The 22,031-nt window shown below is 36.7% G+C and overlaps 1 protein-coding gene across 4 annotated transcripts; it reads left to right on the top strand.

Annotated features, from left to right (window-relative positions):
• The first annotated feature begins 2 nt into the window (after positions 1-2).
• On the top strand, positions 3-21,256 carry BROX (BRO1 domain and CAAX motif containing). Of its 4 annotated transcripts, none has more exons than XM_005903734.3 (13): positions 3-330; positions 2,749-2,865; positions 6,059-6,165; positions 6,475-6,571; positions 9,854-9,949; positions 10,942-11,014; positions 12,000-12,105; positions 13,063-13,152; positions 14,715-14,800; positions 15,569-15,650; positions 15,947-16,097; positions 17,496-17,655; positions 18,869-21,256. In XM_005903734.3, the coding sequence occupies exons 2-13, from the start codon at positions 2,765-2,767 to the stop codon at positions 18,953-18,955; spliced, it is 1,236 nt and encodes a 411-aa protein (XP_005903796.1). In that variant the 5' UTR covers positions 3-330; positions 2,749-2,764; the 3' UTR covers positions 18,956-21,256. The 4 variants fall into 4 exon arrangements, with proteins under 4 accessions (XP_005903796.1, XP_005903797.1, XP_070241580.1 ...); XM_005903735.3 differs by lacking the exon at positions 3-330 and adding an exon at positions 657-760; XM_070385479.1 differs by lacking the exon at positions 3-330 and adding an exon at positions 767-905.
• The last annotated feature ends 775 nt before the right edge of the window (positions 21,257-22,031 follow it).

Below are 22,031 nucleotides of genomic sequence, written 5' to 3'. Positions count from 1 at the left end.
AGGCTCGGCCAGCCATGCTCTTTGTCTCTAGAGGAGACCGCAGCTCACGAGGAAAGACTGTGGAGGAATATCTTTAAAAGGGCTGAGGAACGAAGTGTTTTAAGGGTGCTGCGACAACGCGGCAGCCTCCACTACCGAGGCGGCGGATCGCGCCGAGCCTCGGTAGTTGTCATGGCCGCCATGGGCACGTGACCGCGGCTCGCGCAGGCTTCGTTCCGTCGCTCTGGTTCGGTAGTCCCGGCTTGCCGACTCCCTCCCTTTCTCGTTTGAGGAGTCGGACATTGCCTTTCTTCCCTCAGGAGGACTGCTGTACAGACTCCGAGGAATCTGGTAAGTATGTTATGAGGCTGAACCTGTCGTCTCCCCACAGTGCCGAGCAATAGGGTCAAGCCTTTTTACACCGGTTCCATAGACTCCCGGATAAGTGGTCTACAAAAGTTTCCTCCTAGTGCCTCCAAATGAAAGAAAATCTACGTTAGCCCCACGAATCAATGGTAGTAACAAGCTAGGTTCGCTGAATCCCCTTGCCCGCGTCTCCACTAGCAGTCGGGGTGTCTCATAAGCTATACGTAGGGGTTTGTTTAGGCACCTCTGTCCGCCTCTCCCAGTTGGATAGTATCGGCTTTCCACAAAAATGTCTGTTTAGGAGGGGCTCGCTAGGATATGCGCCTGCGCAAGGTCACGGCGTTCAACTGGTCTGGGCACCGGAGGAAGAGGCTGGGTGGTAAACAGGAAGTGGACCTTCAGAGCTCTGGTGGCGGTAGGTGACTCGGGGACCCAGGGTCTCCAGAGTGGGGGACCGTTGTCGGTAATCAGACTTCTCTTGTGGCAGCCGGTTTAGGCGGCAGGCTCGATCCGACTGTTGCGCTGCGTGGCTTTAAAGACACCCTTCCTTGCATCTGCAGGTGGGTGTGTCGTGTTTCTACTCCACCCTTCGAATTCTTGAAAACCGGAGTGCGAGTCTCTCCCCGGACAGATCGGCCAGGGGCAAAGGACACAGTATTTACCCTCTTCGTTCCTAAAGTAAAAGTGTACGGAACTTAAAACATTTTCAGCCACTAAGTGGGAGGGCGAGCTAAAATAGTATTTGTGGAAAATTTAAATTCACAATTAGAGTATTGTGTGCCACAGTTTCTAGGAGGCTTGGTTTATATGTACAGAGATGCTGTATTAATTTACATACGTTATAAAGGAGGTTTAAGTGGATGATGTTTAGAAGGTTATATATTTTTGAAGCCCTTGTTAATTGGATTGAGTCATAAGTGAACTTACTCAATTTTTCACTGGGTACACAATGCACTTTCTCTTCCTTAAATATCTGGTGCTCTCCGAAGGCGGTTTTGACATGAATAACTAAATATAGTAAGGGAGATGCATAAAGTAGGTATTTTTTACACTGAGCAGCCCACGCTTTTTTCCCAATAGGAAAAGTTAATGGACAACATTGTATAATGCTTTCAAATTAACTAAATCTTATCGAATTTCTACTTCTGGAATCTAACTGCCATAGTTAAGTCTTCAGCTTTGCCTTCCTGTATTATCTTCACTATTCACACAAAAACTTTTAAGCAAGTGGAACACACTTTTTTTTTTTTTTACCGGAAAGGTGTGAAACTTAATTTTTTTTAAGTTGGAATTTCATTTGGGTAGTTTTTTTAAAATGTCTTGGTTTTTAAGAATCGATATATTTTTTAAATTTATTGATGTATAGTTGATTTACAATGTTCCGTTAATTTCTTCTGTACAGCAAAGTGACTCAGTTATACAAACACATATTCTTTTTCGTTATAGTTTATCACAGGATATTGAACATAGTTTCCTGTGCTATACAATAGAATCTTGGTGTTTATCCATCCTGTATACTAGTTTAGGCTTCCCTGGTGTCTCAGTGGTAAAGAATCCTCCTGCCAGTGCAGGAGACGCAGAAGACGTGGTTTTGATCCATGGGTCCAGAAGATCCTCTCAGAGGAAATGGCACCCCACTCCAGTGTTCTTGCCTGCAAAATCCCATGGACAGAGGAGCCTGGTGGGCTACAGTCCATAGGGTCACAAAGTTGGACACAGCTGAGCAACTGAGCACACACACATGCGTGCATTGATTCTTGTTAGCTATTCTGTCAAAAGTATATTTATTATAGAACATATGCTATAAATAGTTGGCCTCAGCAGTATCACATGGGAAATATAGTTAATTTAAGACTTCTTTCAAGTATCGTTGGCGGTCTTAATAGGGGTCACCATTTGAACTTGTTTTGGAATTACATTTTCCTGGTCCTATGCCTGTTACATTTTCAGCTGTCCAACCAAAGGCCAGTGCTCTGCTACTCAAAAGTGTAGACTGGGAACCAGCAGCATCAACTTCTGAGGTCTGCCACAGATTGTTGAATCAGAACCTGCATTTTTAACAAGAACTCTCACCCCTTGGCCCAGGGTGATTTCTATCACAGTAAAGTTTAATCATTACTGCTCCAGCATGTTTAACATCGCAGTTACTGTGAGCATATTTCCAGATACTTTTTTTTTTAATAGGCCTTACCTAAATAAACATAGGCTGCTATAGACAACTGAAACAAGATTGACTGTGGCAGTGAAGTATTTTATATATATATGTCTGTTTTATATATTTTTATATGAAAGTATATATCCTATGGTAATTTAAAATTTTTACTTAAAAACATTTTAGTACTATTTACATTGCTTATTAAATGTTTTAGTTTTAGTTTTTATACATTTCTTTTTTGTCAATAGGAAATATCTGGAGAAAATGACACACTGGTTTCATAGGAACCCATTAAAAGCCACAGCTCCTGTCTCTTTTAACTACTATGGTGTAGTCACTGGCCCTGCTGCTTCAAAAATTTGCAGGTAAGTGTTAGACAGTCTCTACAAATACTGATTGAGCCACTCTTAGATACAGGGTCCTTTTATAGGGCCGTGAACAGTGCAGAAGTATGTAACACACCATCCCTAACCTTAGACTCCTTGTTGTTTAGTCCTGAAGTCCTGTCCTACAACGTATATGACATGTGGAGAGTTAAGTCATAGATTATTTAAGCTGGGTCCTAAGTTTTAGACCAGTAAGTGAGTCCTGAAGAGGCTAAAGCAATTACAACTAAAGAGTTAAGACGTATGTTACAACAGTACAAGAGACTCCACAAAGTCATATTTGGATATTGTTAATTGACCAGATACTACATTAATTGAGTTCTGAGCTGGGAGAGATTTCCCTTTGACCTGAAATAGCCTTCAGGTTGTTCAGTAGGAGAGAGGACTTGAACTGGGATTTAAATGAATTGTATGCCTTAGATCGGGGTTGCCAGACTGTGTCCTTTAGATTGGCCCACAGCTTGTTTTTATAAATAAAATTTTATTAATTAGAACACAGCTGCCACCCCCCCCCCCCCATTACAGATTGTCTTTGGGTGCCTTCCCTCTCTACAATAAGGTTGAATATTCCCAAGTGAGACTTTATGGCCCACAAGATCTAGAGTATTTATCTTCAGGCCATTTACAGAAAGAGTTTACTGATCCCTGACTTAGATAGTAAGAAGGGAGAGGAGAAAGTCATTTCTGTTAGGAAAACCTTTGTTCTAGGGAGTGTGAATAGAGCAGTTTCACTGAGAGATAGATACAAGAGATACAGAGAGATATAAGAGATAGATAACAAAAGAGATAGGTATAAGAGAGGTTTTGAAGGAGTTGTCAACTAGCCAGATTGACTGATTTGCTCTGAAAAGCTGAAAAGAATTCAGTCTATGAGATTCAGACCCTAGATGATCAGGACATTGGTGGTACCATTAAAGGAAAATTAAAAGAATCACTGCTTTTGGTGGAAAGAAGTAATCAGAGCAGAAGGTAGGAAAACCGATGTATTGATCTAGATCAGGAAGCTAGATTAGCTAGATTAGCTAGATTAGCAAGCTTTTTCTGTAAAGGGTTAAATACTGTATACATTTGTATATATTTTAGGCTTTGAGAGCTATACACAGTCACAATTGAATTATTCTTCTTTATTTTACAAAAATAAGCTGTGGGGCATATAAAAACAAGTTATAAGTTGTAGTTTGCCAACCCCTAGTCTTAGATTCCTAGACTCTTGTTGTTCAGTTGCTAAGTTGTGTCCTACTCTTTGTGACCCCATGGACTCTAGCAGGCCAGGCTCCTTTGTCCTCCACTATCTTGTAGAGTTTGCTCAGATTGATGTCCATTGAGTCGGTAATGCTATCTAACCATCTCATCCTCTACTGCCCTCTTCTCGTTTTGCCCTCAATCTTTCCCAGCATCAAGGTCTTTTCCAGTGAGTCAGCTCTTCCCATCAGGTGGCCCAAATGTTGGAGCTTCAGCTTCAGCATCAGTCCTTCCAATGAATATTCAGGGTTGATTTCCTTTAGGATTAACTGGTTTGATCTCCTTGAGCTCAAGGGACTCTCACAAGTCTCCTCCAGCACCACAGCGCAAAAGCATCAGTTCTTTGGTTCTCAGCCTTCTTTATGGTCCAACTCTCATATCCGTACGTGACTACTGAAAAAACCATAGCTTTGTCTATATGGACCTGCTAGACATTGGTCCCAGCTTAACTGTTTCATCTGTGGCATTGGGCAGGTCTCTTAACGCCTTTGGGTCTAATTACTCATCTATAAAGTTAATAACCTAAATTAGATACTTCTAAGGTACACTTGTCTCAAATTCTGTCATTTTAAGATGAATTTAACTTTACGCAAGTTGGTTTTCAGGTAATGACTGAATGCCTATTTGGAAATAGCTGGCAAAGTATTTGAGCCTTAGAATAGGCCTTAAGGATTCAAATTGTTTTCATAGTCCAGAATGACTCCCTCCAAGCCTTTGGAGGGAGTGTCAGATTCATAAGGTAGCCCATCCCATTTTTGGTCAGCTGCATATAGTTATTGGTATATACTTTCTTGAATCAGCCTCCTAAGAGTTAGTACCAATGCATAAACACTCCATCTGGACCATACAGGATTAAGTTTGTGCTCTCTTCTAAATATTACTGCTATGTTACAGTTCTTCTGAATCTTAAAAGTATTTGAAATGTTAGTATTATTTCACTCAGCAAAGAATTTTGAGTATGTGCTTTATTCCAGGCACTTACTAAGTTCTGGATATACAGTCCCTCCTCTTGCTGCTTACAGTTTAGTCTTTCTTTAGTTATCCACACACAATTGTTTTCAGTCCTTCTCTATGTAATATGATTTCTGGATCCCTCACTAAGCAAGTTGCCTTCTGAAATTAGATAGAGAAGTGAAACAGGTGTAGATCTAGGATTAGATGTAAAGTCGTCCTCGTAGATGAGACCTCAGAAGAATGAAGAGCAGGGAGCCAAAGACTGAACATTGTTGGAGGTGGGAATACAAAGGGGACATAGAAGAAAATAGAGGAGTAACTTGTAGAGATAAGAGAAGAATTTGGAAATTTTAGTGTTATTGGAATCAAGGGAGAAAAGAATTTTGGAAAGAGACAATAAGTGTCTGCCACATTTATTGCTGCAGAGAATCAAAGGAGCCAGGAGATGAGGGAGCATTTTTAAAATAACTAGTGGCCTCATTTTTTTTGCATATTTATGTGTGTTGTATTATAGAATGCAATTTTAAAATATGATTTTGAACTTAAATATATTTTGACATAATGTCAAACTTTGAAATTTTAAGAGGATATTAAAGTTATACACAAAAGTTAAATTTTAATTTTTCAAAAGACTTTTATTGTGAACTGGTCAGATTAATGTACTCTTAATTCCTTCCTCCCATCTTAAATGCTTGTGTTAGTTTGATTATTTTAAATTAAAACTTGGTGTGCATTTTCATGATTTACCCCTTTAATTGGACTGAGCTTATTTTAGTATAATTTCTAAAACAATCATTACTAGAAATTTCACTTATCTCCATTATTAGTCCTAATTAAATTCCTGTGTACTTAGAAAGGTCTTAGAAGAGGGTTGTGTACCTGGGTTTAAGCTTTTACAATTGAAACTTTTTAGCCATATTTACATAGATGCATTGTAATATAGCTTACTTTACTATCTGTTTCTGTCTCATATAAGTGACCTGAGATCATCTAGAGCACGACTGCTTGAATTGTTCACTGATTTGAGCTGTAATCCAGAAATGATGAAAAATGCAGCAGATTCGTATTTTTCACTTTTACAAGGTTAGTTTATTCAAATGAACTAAAGTTTTTAAAAACTCAGCTATGGCGAAATCCAAATTTAAGTAGTCTTCTAGGCTATATCCTTTGGTATGCTTGAGTTTCAGAAATGTGAAAATGTAAAGGTGGTACGTGGTCTTTATAACATTTTGAAAATTAAATGTGTGTATATTTCATATTATGTTCCCTTAGGAGAAGGGGAGTGAGGTTGGAGGTTTCATTCAGGTACCTGAAAAAGTCATCTGAATAATGTTCTAAAGAGAACACTCGGTATTTCTTGTAAAATTTAAAATGTTTTCTTCCTTTTTATAGGTTTCATTAATTCATTGGATGAATCTACCCAAGAAAGCAAGTTACGATACATTCAAAATTTCAAGTGGACTGATACATTACAGGGACAGGTTCCAAGGTGAGCAGCACCAACGGTACTAAATTGAAACCATTTTTGTAACTATTTAGATAGTGGTTTAACTCATAGCTTCGGTATTAAAGAAACAAAATACAAATCTGGTCAGCATTTTCCTTTCTCGGGAAATTAATGAAAAAATGTTGACGTAAACTTCTAATACAGTCTATTAAGTAAAAGCAAAATTTGTTTGTCCTGGACCACATCTGTTTTTGAGATAATCAGTGTTAAATGTTAACTAGAATTGAGAAGCCTTGCTTTTTTTTTTTTTAACACCAAAAATATTTTGTATTGGGGCATAGCCGATTAACAGTGTTAACAGTAGTAACCATGGTAGTGATGGTTGCAGGTGAACAGCAGAGTGATCGGCCATATACACACATGTATCCGTTCTCCCCCAAACCCCCTCTCCAGAGTTCCACGTGCTATATAGTAGGTCTTTGTTGGTTATCCATTTTAACAGCCTTGACTTTTAATAATACACAAAGAATGGTTTGAGAATTTGAAATCCGAATTCCCAAAATTGGCCTTTGCCACCATTCAAGCAGAGCTGAGTTTTGGTTTCTCCATTCCTTTTCTTTTCTGATGGAGAGTTCAGAAGTCTTCGGTCACTCTTCTTTTTTCTTTCTCCCTCGTTCCACCCAAGCTCCATACTTTTTTGACTCACGGTACTGTGTTTATTTTTCTGTAATTTCAGTGTTTCTGCTCTTTTTAAAAACTTCCGCTCAAAACTTTATCAGTCACCTGAGACTAGTTAGATTGTAATAGGAAGCTGATTATAATCGTGCTGAATTTTTAACTGCCTTTTTTAAAAAAAACACCATTGGGTTCTGGGTTTTTTTCCCCCAAAATTTTTTTTTTGTATTGGGGAATTAGCCATTAACAATGTTGTGATAGTTTCAGGTGAACAGCGAAGGGACTCAGCCATACATATACATGTATCCATTCTTCCCCAAACTCACCATTGGGTTCTTTAAATGGTCATATATCTGTGTCTCAATTTGCTTTAGAGTTACCTTTTATAAAATCAGAAAGGAAGAAAATTGGGATTGCTGAACAGCCAGGGCAGGCATTACAGTGGAAGGAGTGTGGAATTTGGATTCATACACATGGAGATGCAACCTCAGAGCTTCTGTTATGTGAATATTTGCTTCCTCAGCTCTATGTTGGGGTTACAGGTATAGGGCTTCTGTGAGCAGCAAAACAGGAAATCTTACATTAAGGGACTAATGTAATGTCAGACATTGAATAGACATTCAGTAAATGTTAGTTTCCTTTGTTCCTTTGGAATATTGTATGTGGAATTCATAAACTGGGTAGGAAGTTAGGGACCGTGAATCCCTTCCAAATTTTAATATTCTGGGATACCAAGGTTTTCTGAGTAAGTTCTCATTTTCTATTTTCTTTATGTACTCCTTTGTACTTCATCTACACTTGAAGGAATATTTATCTTAAAAACTTTTTTCTTTAAAAGAATCAAAGCTCTATCATTCAATTACAAAACTTTGGCAGATTCTAAAGTGTTCCCATTTTTTTAACAACATTTCTCAGCATAGTTTTATGAGACAGTGAGGAATTAATTATATGATAAAGGTTTTAAGTTATAATGTTGACTATTCAGTACATCTGAGATTTTTAAGTTATTTTATCCTTGATTGCTGCTTATTTAATGGAAAGTGTGCTGTGAGTGTATCTGTTCTGAAAAATATCTTTATCAAGTATACATACTCTTAACTACTACCTAGATGTGGTACAGTAGAGTTAGAGTGTTCGGGAGCAAGGCAGATTGAAAGAAGGGGTGGGCAAGAGAGAGCTCTTCATGAGGCTTTTATATAAATTAACAAAACTATCCTATTACTAAAGGTAAAGTTATACATTTGGTATGCCTCCTAGGTAACCATTGCTGGAATTACTAGATGTGGTTACAAGACATAATTCATTGGAAAGCTCTCAGTGCTGAAAAATATAAGCTCTTAAACTATGCATTAAATTTGTTTTGGCATGAGAAACTATTTTAAGGAGTTTGTTCATAACTGTCATATTTTGATGTTATATTAAACAGGATCACTTTTAAGTCATTTTTGAATTATATGTTTTGTAATGAATCTTTTTTTTAATCTAAAAAGTTTCCATGTCTCTGTTCATTTTAAGATGGAGACAACAATTAAATAAAACATGCAAAGCAGAGTCACAATTCTAGTTTCTTCCCTTTGGATAATTTTTCTGTGTCTTTAGTATTATGTGTGTATATAAGGGTATTACTTCTGGTTATATAAGGGTATTCTGGTTTTTTACTTAATCATTTGAGACAAATGCAGTAATACATGAAGAATTTTCAGGATCTTAACAGTAGTGAATAAAAATATTATCTTTTTTGTTTCATAAGCTTTTTACCATCTTTCTGTTGTATTTAGTGATAGAATCTGAAGGAAACAAGATTAAAAAATACTTATCTTTAAGACCTTTTTTTTTTAATAATACACTGATTGACTTAGCATTCAGAATCTTCTGCAGGTTCACATCTTGGCTTTTCGTTCTCTTGTTCCTCGACTTCTCTTTATAAATTGGCAACTTCAATCAAGCTAGTTAGGTCACTGCCATCAGAAAAATCTTTATCCTTTCTTGTGCTATAACAGTGTCATTCCTTCATCTGGAATGTCTTTCTGCTTCCCTTCTAGCCATCTTTCAAGGCACAGTTCAGATTCTGTTTATACCAGTAAGCCTTCAGTCATTCTAGCCTATGATCTTTCCTCTGAAATCTGTTTTCTTAAAATATGGTAGTTGCTCCAGAAGCAACAGGATACTTGTTAAAAATGCAGATTCTGCACACTTCTAGACTTTTTTTGTGAGATAAGTTCCAGAAATCTGTGTTTTTAAAGCTATTCAGTATACAGTAACCTTTGGGAACTATTGTTCTCATGTTTACTGTTACGGAGTACATACTGGACCTTCATGTTTAGTCATTTCTTGAATTTTTATTTTTAATAGAGGATAATTGCTTTACAGTGTTGTTTTGCTTTCTGCTGTACAACACTGTGAACCCCCCATAAATATACATATACCCCTTCCCTCTTGAGCTTCTCTCTCACCACCACCCCCATAGTCATTTGTTGCTAATTATATGTGCGCTTGTGTCTTATCTCCCCACCGATATTAAATACAAGGACTCTCTTCATTTTTTCAGTGGGTATTTAGCTCTATAATTTTGGGTAAGATTTATTGCAGGATTCATATAGAGATGTCTCAATCATGGATAGTACTTAATGATCATGTTTATAATTCTAGTGCCCAGCAGGATGCTGTTTTTGAATTAATTTCCATGGGATTTAATGTTGCTTTATGGTATACCAAATATGCTTCAAGACTGGCTGGAAAAGAAAAGTAAGTTAAAAGGAGAGGGTTATATGCATATGTACTATTTTTCAAATATTTCAGGCCTACTGATTAAAGTACCACTTCTGATAAATGTAAGGTTGCCTCATAGTGTTGGTATTTTTAAGTACCAGAATCACAGAGCCTGCTGTTAAAAGCAAAAAGAGTTTTAATAATCTTGTCATGGGGATGGTCTTTCTAACTAAAACCTCAAACTATGAAAAGAAAATGTTGACTATTTGACTGCATAAAAGTACCGTAAACAAAGTTTAAAAACAAATGACAGATTGGGCCTAAGAAATTGTAGTGCATCTGACAAATTGTTTTTATAATCTGTGCTGTTACAAATCAACAGGGAAAAGACCAACAAATCAATTGAAAATAAGCAAAGGACATAAATAGGCAATTCACCAAAAAAGACAAAGGCTTATAAGTATGTGAAAGATGTTTTGAAGGATTAAGGGATTTTGAAATAAAATGAGATAGAGTTTTTACGTAGTACAGGTGAATGTCAGCAATAGGAAACTGGCAACTACCAACTGTGGTACAGCTGAACGTGGGAATAATAATCCGCAGCCATTTAAAAATGGGGTTGAATGTATGTGCTGGTGTAAAATAGTGTCTGAAGTAATTTAGGTGATTAAAACAAGAGTAGAGTGAATACTGTGTATTATGTGTTTTTCAAGTATGTGCATGCTTTACATGTATATTGATTTATGCTTGTTTATGTATGAAAAGTATCTGGAAGGAAAAGCAAGAAGCCTTTGTCCAGACCCCTGGACAGGAGCTCTTTTTCATTTGTCATCTCTTCTTTTTGGATTTTTTTCATGTGCATTTGTTAGTTTTCTAAGTGTTAAGTCAAATTTTTTACAAGGAAGAAAACATAGTGAAAAACACAAATGATTGACTTTTGCAGTTTTATGAGAATATATTAGTTGTTGGTTTTAATACCAGAAGCAGGATTCATCCTGTAGCTAACGTCACCTCTCTCTCTCCTTCAGCATAACAGAGGATGAAGCAAAAGAAGTCCATCGAAGCTTAAAAATTGCAGCTGGGATTTTTAAACATTTAAAGGTAATAATAGAATATGTTAATACTTTAATTGTTGAAATAATTTTTATTGCCTTCTTGGGGTGAAGGAATTATTTAATCACATAAAAAGAACTAGTGTGTGTTCTGTTTTCCTTATATTAAGTACCTTGTTGACGAGTGCAGCCAATTAACAGAATATCGTCTCCACTTCAGAGAATCATCCATGACTTTTATAATTAGATGATGCAGGTGGTACTTCACTGCTTGTTTTTCTGTCTCTTCTGAAAAGATAGGAGAAAGCAAAACACAAAATCTGATAGTTCTCAGCATTTCTCCTTGCTGTCTGCACACTTGGCAGGAGTATTCATGATTCTGCAAAATGGAATTTTCTGAGTATATTCTCTGTATTAGAGTGAAAATGCTAGCAGGTCAGTCAGTACACACTAATTATATTTAATTTCCTGGAGATGTGATGGGAATAAGGGAAAAGACTAAAATGTTTTCCAACCAGAATTACCCCCACTTCATTCTAATTAAACCAATATTTACTGAAGCCTCCTGGAAGCCAGTGTTGCACTTTCTCATGAGGAGATAGTTTTATGGTGATGGAAAGAGCTGTGATCCTGAGTCTGCTACAGAATTGAGCTTCTTTGTATCTCCTAGTAGTAATGTGAATGAACAGTTCTGGCTCTCATGCAAAAGGGAACTAGGTTACCATGTCAGTGAAACATTTTCTAAATTGAGAATATGACTTGCATATCTAAGCAATGTATCATGACCCAGATTTTGCTCTTGAGTTTCTTATCTTGACAAAAATTTATTAAAAAACTTTAAAAGATTTAGTGTACGGCAACTTTTATTCTCTGTAAGCTTCATATTGCTCCTACATACACAATTTTTATTTGTATCCTAAATTTCTGATAAATCCCCAAATCAGGTGTCTCATAACTTCCATTTTCTTTATCTCTAACAACTGAGTTAAAATTTGGCTTCTTTGTTGATTTTTGTTTTTTTTTTTCTTTCTCAGGAAAGTCACATCCCAAAGCTCATTACACCTGCAGAAAAGGGGCGGGATTTAGAGGCACGACTCATAGAAGCTTACATCATCCAGTGTCAGGCTGAAGCTCAAGAAGGTATCCTAAATATTGTAAGATTGTTGTTGTTGTTGTTGAAGAATTAGCATTTCACTCTTCTTTTTTAAAAATCAGTTAGCTGGAATTAAGTTTCAGAATTTGGGAAATTTATAGTGAGGAATGACTTTTAGCATTTGCCTCCATTTTTCGTTAGCAGGAAAGGACTTACAGTTTAATGACTTAAGAGGATTCTGATTTCATGCGTTTCTGGTAGCATAAAATTAAGTCTGTAACTCATCTTTGCCTCACCAACTTTTTTTTCTCTTCCACTGTTTGGCTTACCTTGAAATCTTCACTTTTGAATGGCGGGAAATAAAGAGTTATATGAAAATAATGAGACTTCATGGGCTTTTGTTGTTCTTTATTTCAAACTGTAGTGCCGTGAAAGTATTTGTTTTCTCTTACATCATGCAATTTTGTAGTAGTGGTTTTCTGTGAATAGTAAGTAGCTAGTGATTATGTCAGAGAAGGCAGTGGCACCCCACTCTAGTACTCTTGCCTGGAAAATCCCATGGACAGAGGAGCCTGGTAGGCTGCAGTCCATGGGGTCACTAAGAGGCAGACACGACTGAGCAACTTCACTTTCACTTTTCACTTTCATGCATTGGAGAAGGAAATGGCAACTCACTCCAGTGTTCTTGCCTGGAGAATCCCAGGGACGGGGGAGCCTGGTGGGTTGCCGTCTGTGGGGTCGCACAGAGTCAGACACGACTGAAGCTACTTAGCAGCAGCAGTGATTATGTAAGGAAATGATACCAGCACCAACAAACTCAGTGTTTGGTTTGTTTACATTTGTATTTTCTGCAGCTTACTTTTCATGTTAAAACTTTTAACAAAAAACTTCAGTGGATTAAAATCCCGATAGATGGGAGACTATCTTTTCCTTTTATAATTGAACTTAAAGTGAATGCAAGGGAACTTAATCATATAATACACTTCATTGTATTTTTGTTATAGTAACAATTGCTCGAGCAATTGAGCTGAAACATGCTCCTGGACTAATTGCTGCTCTGGCATATGAAACAGCCAATTTCTATCAGAAAGCTGGTAAGTTTACAGTTCTGTTTTTTAGTCTTTAGGTTTTCACAGTAAGCTGTTGGCTTAGTAGGCAACAAGCAAAACCAAAGGATTTTCAGATTGTTTCATCATTTGCAAAGCTGGAATAATATCTACATTATTTTATTACCCTTATTTAAAAGAAAATAAAAGAATTACAAATGTTCACAGTTGATAGGCTCCATAATTTCTAGTGAAAAGGACAGTGCTGTCCTTTTTAACCAGTTATGTCTAATAGTTAAACTATTGTTTTTCTTTTGAAGTGTTTTTGATCTTTATAACAACTTTATATTACTGTCCTTATTTAGGTAAGAAACTGAAATCCAGAGAATTAGCATAACTAATTTGTAATTTAACAGCTTGCAGGTGTGAGGCTGGGACTAGTGCTCAGGTCTTCTCCTCAATCTGGTTTTCTTTTCAGTCACTTATTTAGGAAACATGCATATGTTTCTGTTTATGGGATGGTTACCCTTTTAGTTGCTGAGTGTACCGATTCGCAGCCTAGGGAAGAAGAAAAACATGTAACCACATTATTATAACATGAAAAAGGTGTTGTCACAGGGGTGAAATAAAAACCTAAAGGATCTGGGTATGCTAGAGAAAGCTTTCTAAAGGAAGTTGGTGGTTTAGTCTCATTTTGAAATAGAAATAGAAATTCTAGGTTTTCTTGGATGCTTTAGCTTATGGAAAGAGTAGAAAATTCTGTAGTACATACAGAGATAAGAAAGAACTTAGTGCATTGTGGAACCTTTAGACAGATGCTCTTAGCTGAAACAGAATGAGTGGTAGGAGCAAAGGGTAAGAAAGTATGCATGTGTGAGATTACAAATTGATTCGTAAGCCTATGTAAGAAGTTTGGCCTTTGTTCAGTAGCTGTTTGGGACTCCTTAAAAGATAAAACTGATAAACTCCTTAAAAGAAGTAGAAGTGATTTGATTGGGTTTGAATTTAAGAGCCGTATTATTGCAAGCTGAAAAATGGGCCTGCTAGTGAAGTAGTAGTAAGGCTGACCGTAATCACTTCTTCCTAAGTACTATGGAAGAAATAATGAAAGCTTGACAAAGACAGCAAAGTAGGCCATGGAGAGGAAGAAATAGATTTGAGAGGTGTTGGGAAGGAGATATGATCATGCGTATTTTATACAAGATGCAGCAGTGGGGTGGTGAATAAGGGTTAGGAGAGTATCCTTGTTTCTGACTTGGATGTCTAGAGTACTCTTTGCATTGTTATTTACATAAAATATTTAAAAGAGATACTCTAAGAGTATTTGTATTTCTCTCGAAGTTCTCAGTCATTTCTATTTTATCATTATCTCCAACTTAAATTACATGAATCATCAAATCAAAGAGGTGCCCTGGTATTTAACCTGTCTTATTGTGTAGTTAAAATATAGTTATGGGAAAATGAATCACTGTAAATAAAGTTTTTAAAATGTAAATGCTTGAGTTTTAGGTGTGAATGGCATTCTGCTTTTAGCATCTGAACACATGAACTAAAAGTCTTCTAGTGAATCAGGGTGAAATTATATTTTGCTTTTTAAAATGTAACTTTAGATCATGCTTTATCCAGTTTGGAGCCTGCATACTCTGCTAAATGGAGAAAATATCTTCACTTGAAAATGTGTTTCTACACAGCTTATGTAAGTATTTTTCACCCAAAACAATGTGAGTTACTGTCTCTTCAGCCCCTTGAGTGCCAATTCTGTCATTTCTCCAGGCTCTTCGTTAGCATTTTACAAATAATGGACAGCTCTCAGTAAATGTTCCCTGATAGTCAGTGCAGCCATTGTGGAGTAAAGTGGGTGGAAGGAGATGATGTAGAGCTGGGTTATAGCAATGGAATTGCTATTTGATTCAAACCCACTTAAGCTGCAACCTTCTGCAAACTTCATAAGAATTCTCTATAATTTTGTCCTGTTCATTGGGAAAGATATTTACTAATTCTAATCTTAAGACTTAACCATGCAGTATATCAACCTGGGTTGGTGAAGAATTATTAATAAAATTTATTATAGCTTATAATCTGCTTTTAGACACACTGTGTAACACCCTGTGCAATCCCAGATTTGATGTAGATATTTGAAGAGTAAATAGCCTACTCTAGGCTGGCAACTCTTTCTTAAAACCTGGTTAGTCCTTAATCTCAAAGTCCTCCTTCCCTCTACCCTCTGCATTAGCTTAGTAATTTCCCTCCTTTATTCACTCTGCCCTGTTTGTTTGTTTTTTTATACCAACAGAGATGGGGGTTAGCTTATTCAAGGAAAGAAGTGTAAGGGATTGCACTGATTCTTCCAACAATGCACAAAAGCATTTCTTTATCTGACGCATATAGAAAACAGTGACAGTGGAAAGCATCTTTTGAGAAGAGAATGAATAAAAATATGTGTGTGTGTGTTTTTTTTAATCAGGCTTATTGTTATCATGGTCAGACTTTGTTGGCTAGTGATAAATGTGGTGAAGCAATCAGATCACTCCAAGAAGCAGAAAAATGTAAGTATCCCACCAGAATATTAACTCCCCTTTTAAAAACTAATGTTTTATCAGAAAGAGGAATAGGCAGTTAAAAGAGATTTTGGCTGAGATCATGAAAGGGAATGAGATTAAGAGAAGTATTGAAGAAAGAAGTGCTTCAAAAACCTCAAACTTCTAGAACATACCTACCTACCGCTTAACATTATTGTTGGTACTACTCTTACACTAGGTAAAGAGCATCTCTGATGAATAGCGTTTTTAGCATAAACAATAATTGATTATAAGCAAATAACTTTATATCCTTTCACATTCAGTTTATGCAAAGGCAGAAGCATTATGCAAAGAATATGGAGAAACCAAAGGACCTGGACCAACAGTCAAACCTTCGGGACACTTGTTCTTTAGGAAACTTGGAAATCTTGTGAAGAACACTCTAGAAAAATGTCAGCGAGAAAATGGATTTATGTGAGTACAACTCAATATATGATTTTAGTAATATTGATAATGGTATAGTGTATATAGTCAGCCCTCTGTAGTCTATGGGTTTCACATCTGTGAGTCTACCAACCACTGATAGGAAATATTCAGGGGAAAACAATTCTAGAGAGTCCTCAAAAGCAAAACTGCAATTTGCTGCAGGCCAGTCACTATTTACATAGTGTTTACCTGAGTTCGATCCCTGGGTTGGGAAGATCCCCTGGAGAAAAGAAAGGGTACCCACTCCAGTATTCTGGCCTAGAGAATTCCATATAGTCCATGGGGTCGCAAAGAGTCGGACATGACTGACTTTCACTTTACGTTGTGGGCTGCCATCTGTGGGGTCGCACAGAGTCGGACAAGACTGAAGTGACTTAGCAGCAGCAGCCGTATTTGCATATAACCTACACATCCTCCTGTAAACTTCAAATCATCTCTAGGTTAGAGATGCAAATCCTACTTCATTGCATATAAGGAACCTGAGCATCTGTGGATTTCAGTGATGAGGATCCTGGAACCAATCCACCAAAGATACCAAGGGACAACTATATTTATAATGTTTAAATAGTAATATTGTTTTAATAATACCACAGTTTGTTACCTCTATTCCTATATGTTTCATATCAAGTTGCATTTAAGTTGAGCATTAATTTTCCATTTAAATTGTTGATAGGATTCACTTATGTTGGACCTAACTTTATTCTACTTCTGATAATGACCCGTAAAAGCAGATTGTAAAACACACATGAATTATTAACTTCAGCCCACTTCTTCTGTCCTAACTTTCTCTTACCTTTGTTTCTCTGCCATCCCTTCTCCATCTGTTACGCACGTATAATACATATCTTCTGTTGACATATTCATCTCCTTCTAGTTTTGGTCATGTATAAAGAAGGGAAATCAGTTTTCTATCAGTCCTGTCTAGTTCTGTCAAGCAGTTTTCCATTATTAAATCAGTGCTGTTCAAGCTGTAGATGAGCACCTGTGTAAGCTGGTAGAATTAATTTTGTCCCTGCTTTTGTCTCTTGCATTCTTCCTGTTTATATTCTAGTTCTGGTCATGCTGTGCTCTTTCACTTCTTTGAACATGCCCAGTTTAACTTTTCATCACCCCAGAAGGCATCCCTGACCCCCCAAAAAAAGACCCCCCTCTTTTGTGTTTTCACAGCACTCTACATCCCTCATAGCTTCAGTTACATTGCTCTGTAGATGACAGGGTTTCTTGACTTTGTCACCTACTCATCTGTAAGCTATGTGAGACAAGAAATTATTTTCTATGTTAATCTATGTTAAATTGTAATTTTCTTGCATAGGCTCTTGGACACAGGTAGACACTCAAATAGTTAAAAAATGAATGAATGAATTGCTGTTTATATTTTTTTTGCAGTTACTTTCAAAAAGTTCCAACAGAAGCCCCACAACTGGAACTCAAAGCAAATTATGGTCTCGTAGAACCTGTACCTTTCGAATTTCCTCCTCCAAGTGCGCACTGGACACCAGAAACATTGGCTGCTTTTGATCTCACCAAAAGACCCAAGGATGACAGTGTAAGAGATGGATTGTTTCCGTTCATTCACAGCATTTTAAGAGAATTCAGACTTCACAGTCTGATGTTCTCTAAATAGATAGGTTTGTCTAAATGTTACGTTAGCTAATCACAGCGCTTTGTGTAAAATCTATTGTAGAACTCTCTCACAGATAAACCTCTAGGCCTCAGTTGTCTTCTGATTTCTTACATAGTTGACTGATATGTTTTCAACACATTACCTCGCCATTTTACAGTTGGTCAGAGCCTCTCTTAGGAGTGTGGGAAGACAGGTGTTAAAAGGATGCCTCATCCAGTGTTCATCGTGCTATCGCAGTGTGGTTTTGATTTAGCATAGCGCATGCTATTTGAAGATTTGACCTAATTTCAACATTCTGTGAGATCATCCAGGGGCAAAATAAGATTTCTTTTATTCATTTATATCTTAAGTATATCTTAGTGTGCTAAATAAAATGGTAGATTAAGTGGAAATTTTGAGGTTTGGCTACCAAAAGACAAGAGGTCTGTGAAGAAAAGGGATAGGAATTACTTTACAGACATAGCCCCTTCCTTGAAATTTTTTTTTAAATTTTTTAAAAATTGTATTGCTGTGTTTGACTGCACTGGGTCTTTGTTGGGGTCCACAGGGTTCTCTGGTTGTGGGACACAGGGCCAGTGTTGCAGCCTGTGGGCTTAGTTGCCCTGAGGCCTGTGGAATCTCAGTTCCTTGACCAGGAATTGAACCTATGTCCCCCTGCGTTGGAATGCAGATTCTTAACCACTGAAGCACCAGGGAAGTTCCTGGTTTTGTTTTTTATATATAATTTTCTACCCATACTAAAACCATTATTCCTAAAAATAGCAATTTTTGCATCCTGTTCAGCCTTTTAAAATAGTCCTAAGAGGTAGCCTGTTAATGTCACAAGTAATCTTTGAACTTAAGGGTTCCACATTTATAGATTGATCACTCAATTTCCCCCTCCTCAGGAAGACTAAGAATACCATTAGCTTGATTTTTGCCTACCTATCCAGGTTTTCATCTTCAGTGAAAATGTTGCTTTCCTATTTTGTCTTTAGTTGAATTGGTTGGTATGTAGCTTCTGCCACAGCTTTGGTGGTCTCAGTAATACATTTTAATATATCCCCTTTATATTGTGTGAAATAGAATAGACCTAGTGTTTTGTTTTCCAGATCTTAGTTTATGTACTTACAACTGTATTTTTCTTTCTTCCTAGGCTAAACCCAAACCAGAAGAAGTGGTGAAACCTGTGAAAGAACCAGATATCAAACCTCAAAAGGACACTGGGTGCTACATCTCCTAAAATACATTGATCCAGTGTGCACTTTGAATTTGTCTACCAGTAGATAGGATAAACCATGGAACTTCATGTATCTTGCAATGATTTCTCTAAAGCCTATAGATTAATTTAGTACATTCAGAGGGAATCTTTCTTCAGTTTATTCTTGATTTCTAACACAGTAGAGATGTTTTCTGCTTTGTTTCCAAACTCCTTTTGAATCAGGACAACTTGTGGACAATTTTTATTGCACCTCTAAAGGGCATATTTGGGGATTGGGTTTTTTCTCCGAACATCTGGGTAGTAGTCAGTTTCAGGTTAAACACTATAGGCCAGAATCATGTGGTTTCAGGTGTGTTTTTCTATCTTCACAAAGAAAAATTTATTTTCCTTCCTCTTATTTGATACCAGAAGAATGACAAGAATCGGTTTTTAACAGATAGTTTTTTCCCCTCTCCATTATGTCAGCTGGTAGCACAGGGTTGTTACATTCCGTGTCAGTTATCTTTTCTGGTGGGGAAAAAAATTACTTTCAGTTAAGGATCAAAAAATCTTCATACCAAATCACTTACACATGTTGGATTACTCATTAGGTTTATAGGTATATTAAGACCATCCAAAAACTTAACACCTCTGCTGGTAGCCCTGCACTTCATTTCAGCCTCAATAAACAAACCTACAATATTTTTTAAAGTAGTTTTTGTAATGGATTTTTTTTTACATAGGGGACAGAACTTTGTAACAGCTCTTAGTGTTTCTATGTGAGAAGACAGTGAAATGTTTTTGTAGAAGTCATATATTGCATGATGAAAAGAAGGAACTTGAAACCTAAACAAGATAGGTTGTCCTGAATTATACTTGGTAAATCTCTACTTCTTTGTTGCAGAAGATAGAGTAATGCCTTTGTTACCTGATATCAGTGTAAGTGGTTTTTCTGTAGTTTTCTAATAACACCCATATCAGAATTGTAATGCTTTAGGTCAAAGGCCATAGCAAAAACTTAGTCAACAGATATGGTATATCTTAAAAACAGCTTGTAATATTTGAAATAGTTTAGTATATACACAATCCTGGGAAATAGTGGATATTTAATACTTTAACAAGAATCACCCCTGTAGATTTATCTTCCTTTGAGTTTCCTAGGGTGTTAGCTAATTTTTCTGTTATAAATGACAGGTTGGTTCAAATAATAGAAACAGTAGTGTATGTTAAGAGCTTACTCCATGCTAGGCACTGTGCTGAGCACTTAAATAGATAAACCTTTGAATCTGCACAGCAATTCTGTGAGAAACAAGTAGAATCTGCACAAAGTATTGAGATAGGAATAAACATTACATTAGGAAGAATAAATGTATTATGCCTATCTGAATCAGGATTGTGTTCAAATAAATGATTATTTAAATCATAGTTTATATTCTTGGGGAAAAAAGCTATATAGAATCAGTGAGGGTGTTTTTCTAACATATGAAAATGCTGATTACTCCTTGCTGTATTACACTTAATATTTGAAGCTGCAGTTTCCAGAATAAGTGAAGTAATAACTGGGCAGACATTTAGTTTTATTTTGTTGTTTATAGAAAAAGAAACTTTAATTTCACTGTATTTTCTGTGCTTTTCTGCCATTTATTGACAAGACTTTAAACTGTACTTGATGCCAGCTTATTACTCTTGGCCTAAGATCTATTTATTTTAGGAACTAGTGCTTATTTAGCCTAGTTACTAAATTTTCACGTTGACATTTTAATGGATTCTACTACTATATATGGAATGAAAACATGTAATAAATGCACAGTGCTTCTGTAAAATGCAGTAAATACTGGTATTAACATTTTATCAATTGGCAACTTCAACATAAGCAGATAGTAAATATTCCGTTGACTCAGCAAACATGACACTTTTTGACTAAACTATCCCATTTTATATATATGTGTATATATATACTGTCCTTTGAAAATGGTGTTGGAAATTTGGGGAAGTTAACAAATGTAACGAAGTTGCATGAACGTGTTAGAGAGATGTAACTATTTGTGTTAACTGTTGCACACTTAGTTTAAACCAGATAATGACAGCTAACATCCTGCTAAAGGTGTTAATACACTGAATTATCTTTTTATTTATGAAAATAAAAGTGATTTTACTTACAATTTCATTGGAATTTTTTGTTTTTCAATAAATGTTTTTCATGTTTATTAAGCTGGTAACAAGGTTCATACAATGTAAAATCATAATTCTTTACAGTTATATTTTAAAATGACAGATGCATTTGTATCTGTTGCTTTATGCTACATGAATTCATTAAAATATTCAATGCTCCTTGACCTTTTCAGTTTTTCTTTGGCTTACTGGTACTTATCTTTTCATTTCAAAGCAAGGTTTCAAATCAGCCTGCATATAGTCTTTTTATTTTTTAATATTTATTTATTTATTTGGTTGCAAAAGACTCTGATGCTGCGAGGGATTGGGGGCAGGAGGAGAAGGGGACGACAGAGGATGAGATGGCTGGATGGCATCAATGAGTCAATGGACATGAGTTTGGGTAAACTCTGGGTGTTGGTGATGGACAGGTAGGCCTGGCATGCTGCAATTCATGGGGTCTCAAAGGGTCGCACACGACTGAGCGACTGAACTGAACTGAACTGGGTCTTATTTGAGGCATGCAGGATCCTTGATCTTCACTGTGGCATGAGATATCTTTAGTTGCAGCATGTAAACTCTTAGTTGGAGCCTGTGGAGTCTAGTTCCCTGACCGAGGATCGAAGCCAGGCCCCCTGCATTTGGAGTGTGGAGTCTTAGCTGCCAGACCACCAGGGAAGCCTCCAGCCTGCATGTATCTTATTCACAGTATTAGCCAGCATGCTGCAGTCTTGTGTACTATGGTGAGCTAAGTTAGAGACCTTATCACTACACAATATTCTGCGGAGAAATTTGGGAGCTTTGAGGTGGCATTTTCAGTTCTATATAAATGTACTTAAAATCATATTCAGAAGTATTGCCTTCTAGAGTAATCGTGGTATAGAAAATAAGGCATTTTTTATCTCAATATGTGCATAAAAATAAACGTGTGATTTGGTTTACTTGAATTTTGTATCTAAAGACTGAG

The sequence above is a fragment of the Bos mutus genome, chromosome 16 (genome assembly GCF_027580195.1).
Source record: "Bos mutus isolate GX-2022 chromosome 16, NWIPB_WYAK_1.1, whole genome shotgun sequence".
Taxonomy (NCBI): Eukaryota; Metazoa; Chordata; class Mammalia; order Artiodactyla; family Bovidae; genus Bos; species Bos mutus.
This window is presented reverse-complemented; position numbering and strand designations above follow the sequence as displayed.